We start from the raw sequence: 6,000 nt of genomic DNA, 5'->3' as shown, positions 1-6,000 counted from the left end.
GCCCTGTTTTCACTTGTTCCTCTCAGTTTGTGCAGAGCATAATGGAAATTTACAGAGAATGGGAAGTCCCTAAGGCTTGTTCATGTAAGCTCAGACGGGGGTATGGGAGGCACAGAGAGACCCCCCCATTGCCCAGATTCCCCTAGAATGCTGCATGCACAGGGCCAGGTACACTGGCTGAGGAGAGGGTTGAAACAGAGCTCTTTTAAGCCCCCTGAGATATCCTCCATGCACCCACACGGCATCCAGGCAGGGAAGGCTCATGCCCATATATATATATATACACACCTACACACACACACACCTATTTCCAAGACAGCCACATATTGCCACATGCATTTAACTAGCTAAAAACATAGAAATAGGTAAGCCTAGTTTAGTGGAAATTTCTTAAATTATATTTGAACAATAAACAGCAAGAGTAATACCGCAAAGTACTCCTCTGTTTTCATTTATATCTACAATAAACTTCTATAAACAGTTTGTCTCCCAAAAACAAAGCCCCCAATAAAATAAAATCAAAAATAAAGGTAACACCCAGTGTTCTATATTTGCAAATTTCTGGTAAGTTAAAAATAAACAAAACAAAACAAAAAGAAGGGGGAAATTAACATAAAGGGAAAAATAAGAGAAACAAAAACAGGCCCCACTCAGAGGTGCATATTTACATTCTTCAAACTGTAGCGGTGAAAAATAATTCTATTAAGTGCAGGACATTCCTAGTGTTGCAGTAGTGACATATTTAAGAAAGTCTCCATGAAAACAATTCTTTTGTCTGAAGAGTGATGCATTCCATGAAATATTCTAGCTTTGCCTTCACTTGCAGCCAGTGGCAGAGTCTGGATTGAACAGTTCCTTGTATAACGGAGGAAACAGTGTATTCACTATATCGGGATGAGATTGTTTAAATACCTGCAGTTTTTCTCCGTGCAAGTTGCAAAGTGCAGTGATAGTTGGTATCTTGGCTACTAACTATAAGACAGACAAAGAAGCAAATGGAGAGAAAGTTTATTCTTAAAGAAATTGTCTCATGAAATCCTGATTTCTAAACTGATTGGCTTTCCCGCTGCAATTTTCTTCTAAAAGCAGCAGCTGTGCATGAAAATGACACAGAGAGGTGTGTGCATGTGATTTGGGTTGGGGCTTCTGAGTGGGAAGTGGGGTTCTACATCCTCACATTGCTGAAGCTGCTATTTTCTGGCTACCTGAAGGAGCACCACCTGCCCTATAGATTACCCGGGTCTTAAGATCGACTTCAGAGGGCTTGTTTGATGTGTTAGGCCACTAGGTATCTAAGGACAAGAGTTAATGTCTTTTCAGTGGTGGCACTACAGCTCTGGAATATCCTCTATATGGAGCCAATAGGCTCAATCTCTGGCCAGTTTCTACAGAGAACACTTTTCATTTGACAGATTTGTCATGTTTAAAACTTTACTACTGATGTTTCTCTCCAGTAGCTTTATATGACTGCTTTTTAGTTTTATTTATACTGGTGTTTTTAATGTGTGGATTTTGCTTTCTGCTTTCCTCTTTCTTGTGTTGTGACATTCCTATGAGTGCCCTTGGGGCACAGGAGCAGACTATGAGCAATGGAGGCAAATATATGTAGGCACACATTCTATGCCTGTATATTTTCCTTTCCATGGCTAATAGCAGCTCCATGGGAAAGACTTGGACCATAACATACAGGAAGCAGAAGCCCCTGGTGTGTGTGTATGGCTGGGGTGGCTGGCAGATGCCCTACTGACACTAGTGTTGCTGGTGCTCATCAAATGATATGGGGTGCGGCAGGGAGGTGGCAAGGTCAAGAACACTGCACACGCTCAGTGGTGGAAGCACCGGCTTGGCTTCCCCATGTTGGGAGAGCAGCTCTGGGGCACTGAGGCATCACCATGCTGGCTGCTCCTGATGGAGGGGAAGCGTTGGAATTCCCTTCGCCGTACCAAAGACCTTATCCAAATCAGCTCAGCTGCTTTATGAGGTTATTTTTCTTTATAAAATAAACCCAAAGCAGCTAATAATAATAAGCATGAAACGTCATAAAACAGTTCCAATTACAGTGAAAACAGTTCAGATAACTGCATTCAAATTCACACAATAAAACTAAGAACAGAATACAACAATTCATCATGAAGGCGGTGGGACAGGTCTCTGCTGTAAAATTTAATTAGAGCCTAATAAGGTTTTTTTTAATAAAATAAATTAATTGTAATACAAATTATCAGAGCATGGGGACTGAAACTGAATTATTTTTCTTTGAGTTTTTATAATGTATCTTGGCTGATGTTTTAAATTGGTGGCTAACATCAGCAAGCTTGACATGCAGTTGCATTGTGCCTATTAGCCTGTGATCAGCAGATCAGCTGGAGCGAAAGGGCATGTATTCTAGCTCCATCAACACAGCTCCAAGTGCACAATCTTTTGCTCTACATGCAAATCCCTTCACACACTGGATGCAGCAGATTTTAAATTCTGGGGTAGATTCTAGCATGTGTGTGGAATAGAAGCCATAGCAATGTTTGAAGATCACATGGTGAGTTCTGATATACAAGGAAAATTCCTGGGTAGGAGTGTGAAGAACTATTTGATTCAAACAAGAAAGCCTTTGGGGGCAGGAACACTGGAATCACTAATAAGGTAAAGGTAAAAGTACCCCTGCCCGTACGGGCCAGTTGTGACCGACTCTGGGGTTGCGCGCCCATCTCGCTTAAGAGGCCGGGGGCCAGCGCTGTCTGAAGACACTTCCGGGTCACGTGGCCAGTGTGACGAAGCTGCTCTGGCAAGCCAGCACCAGCGCAGCACACGGAAACGCCGTTTACCTTCCCGCTATAAAGCGGAACCTATTTATCTACTTGCACTTAGGGGTGCTTTCGAACTGCTAGGTGGGCAGGAGCTGGAACTGAACGACGGGAGTTCACCCCGCCGTGGGGATTCGAACCGCCAACCATGCGATCGGCAAGTCCTAGGCGCTGAGGTTTTACCCACAGCGCCACCTGCGTCCCTGTGGAATCTCTAATGGCCAATAAAAAAAGGGGGGAATTAAAATCAATATTAATTAACTGTACACTTTTTACGTAGGAGTGTCAGTTTGTGTACTGAAGAGCTACCTTTGCCAAAGTCTCATCGTCAAGATGATTCTTCTGGATCACATGTTGAAGTGCAAAATAAATCTTTTCCTGAAGCTTCTGGACTTTCCTTGGTTCCAACAGCCAAGCCCGATCTGGCCAAAAGAAATAAAATAAATTCAAATGAAGGCATAAACTAAAGCCAGAAAGATGGAAAGATGACTTGTAGCAATAGGTGTTAATAGTGTTGTGGTCCCAGTTGCAGAGCCACCCCTCCTTGTGCAGAAGCTATAGCTAAGGCATAAAGGAACAAACTCAACCAGACTACAATCTGGATTAGAAATGGACACAACTTTATTGATTCCAGATGCAGGTGGACTTTTGCTCAGGCTTTGGGTGCATATCCATCCAGCCTCCTGCTAGAGGGCTGAAACTCTGACAGCGTGGTGCCAAGGTTTATGGTGTCCCCAAGAAGCCAAACTACCAAGGTGGCCATTCCCACCTGCCCCACACTTGGCCTCTGGACAGAGACTTCCACCAAGGCCCCTCTAACAGGGTATCCTGAGTACACACCTGATCTTTGGTCAGGGTGATGCACCAATTCAACTGGGACCTTGATAACTAGGATTCCACCTAGTGCCTTACCTGCCCAAAGTTGCTATGGGGAAAGTTGCTCGTTTTGCTATGGGAAAGGCAAAACCTCGCCTGTTTGCAGGCAAATTTCTTCCTGGCTCCAAATATGGCAACCATTAGTAACCAGAGCAAGGTCAGGTATTACAAGGAGGTAAACATGATTAAAACAAGCAACTACAATGAAAATATGGTAAAACAAGGAATAGTAAAAAAACAAACAAACAAGTGACTTGGAATGCAAAATAAGGTTAAACAAGACACATTACAAAAGCATGACAAGGAGGGAGGGAGGGAGGGAGGGAGGGAGGGTTTGCTCTTCTGCCAGCTGTGATGAAGGTGCCAGGCTCAGTTGGCTTTAAAGCATCCCTGGTGGACTGGAGAAGAAGCATCTGCTTCCCAGTCCATGAGGCTCTGCTCCCTCAGGCGCCCAGGATTTGGTGGGCAATCCCATCCTGCAATGTGTCTGGCCATGCCCATGAGTCCTGGCTGCCACGACAGGCCACAACTGCCTTCCACCCGAATAGGGTAAGTGGCCATTGTAACCCCACCATCAGGAGGAAGTGCAATATTTTAGCTCCCCATCTCAAAAGAGCTAAGTTTTTAGTACTTGGGTTTATCTAATGTTAGCTTTCACTTTAGGTGCAGGTAGCACTGCATTCCTCACTACCCTTGCCCTATGGCTTTCCCAGCCCCTGCAAGATGCTCACATATCACAGCTGTACTAGGCAGGTTCTGGGGAAAATAGATGTTTTGGAATCTTACCACACAATCTAACAGACCACTGTGTAAGTCTATGATTGGGACACTAATTTGTGAAACTTGAAACCACATAACTTTAAAGGACGTTCCACTGAAAACAAGAATGTTTGTTTCCATTGCAAGCAATGTGGTTTGAACCAATATGCTGAATGTCCTCTCCCAGTTTCTGCTCTGACTGAAGATTGGTGCTTTCTGGTTCTTGGACTAGAAATGGCATCTTTTCTGCTGTAGTTCTGAGCCTCTTATTTTCTCATATGTGGAGATACTTGGCAGTGGCCAGAGCAGTCCTGGTTTAGCTGCTTTCCTGCAATTTTCATTTATTATTATTATTATCCTGTTGATGAATTCCATCAAGATAATGCTGCATGTAACAGGGGCAACAAAATAATACTTCGGTTCTATCCTTGAAATATCAAATAACTGCCAGGAAAATGTCCGCAAGTTTAGTAATGGAATTGAATTAAAGTGCAATGGAAACTTTGCTGTACAATATCCAGAGTTATATGGCTATATAGTCCGTATGCCGTACCTGTTCTGTATTCAAACATGCACACAGTAGCAGTTGTAACTTGTAAAATAATAATAATAATAATAATAATAATAATAATAATAATAATAATAATAATAATAAATTATTTGTACCCCGCCCATCTGGCTGGGTTTCCCCAGCCACTCTGGGCGGCTTCCAACAAAGATGAAAAATACTCTAAAATGTCACATATTAAAAACTTCCCTGAACAGGGCTGCCTTCAGATGTCTTCTGAATGTCAGGTAGTTGTTTATCGCTTTGACATCTGATTGGAGGGTGTTCCACAGGGCGGGCGCCACTACCGAGAAGGTCCTCTGCCTGGTTCCCTGTAACTTGGCCTCTCACAGTGAGGGAACCGCCAGAAGGCTCTCGGAGCTGGACCTCAGTGTCTGGGCAGAACGATGGGGGAGGAGACACTCCTTCAGGTATACCGGACTGAGGCCGTTTAGGGCTTTAAAGGTCAGCACCAACACTTTGAATTGTGCTCGGAAAAGTACTGGGAGCCAATGTAGGTCTTTCAAGACCGGTGTTATATGGTCTCGGCGGCTGCTCCCAGTCACCAGTCTAGCTGCCGCGTTCTGGATTAGTTGTAGTTTCCGGGTCACCTTCAAAGGTAGCCCCACGTAGAGTGCATTGCAGTAGTCCAAGCAGGAGATAACCAGAGCATGCACCACTCTGGCGAGACAGTCTGCAGGCAGATAGGGTCTCAGCCTACATACCAGATGGAGCTGGTACACAGCTGCCCTGGACACAGAATTGACCTGCACCTCCATGGACAGCTGTGAGTCCAAAATGACTCCCAGGCTGTGCACCTGGTCCTTCAGGGGCACAGTTACCCCATTCAGGACCAGGGAATCCTCCACACCTGCCTGCCTCCTGTCCCCCCAAAACAGTACTTCTGTCTTGTCAGGATTCAACCTCAATCTGTTAGTCGCCATCCATCCTCCAACCGCCTCCAGACACTCACACAGGACCTTCACCGCCTTCACTGGTTCTGATTTAAAAGAGAGTTAG

At 44.6% G+C, this 6,000-nt stretch overlaps 1 protein-coding gene across 1 annotated transcript in view; it reads right to left on the bottom strand.

Annotated features, from left to right (window-relative positions):
- Nucleotides 1-435: 435 nt before the first annotated feature.
- RORB (RAR related orphan receptor B) overlaps nt 436-6,000 on the bottom strand; it is a 149,597-nt gene continuing 144,032 nt past the window's right edge. Inside the window, exons 9-10 of the mRNA XM_081930676.1 lie at nt 3,108-3,220; nt 436-972 (exon numbers count right to left, since the gene is read on the bottom strand). Coding sequence (XP_081786802.1) covers nt 817-972; nt 3,108-3,220 — 269 coding nt within the window. The 3' untranslated portion in view covers nt 436-816. The remainder of the gene's footprint in view (nt 973-3,107; nt 3,221-6,000) is intronic.

The sequence above is a fragment of the Podarcis melisellensis genome (assembly GCF_964234715.1).
Source record: "Podarcis melisellensis genome assembly, chromosome: 11".
NCBI lineage: Eukaryota > Metazoa > Chordata > Lepidosauria > Squamata > Lacertidae > Podarcis > Podarcis melisellensis.
Note: the sequence above shows the minus strand (reverse complement) of the source record. Positions and strands in the feature narration are given on the sequence as shown.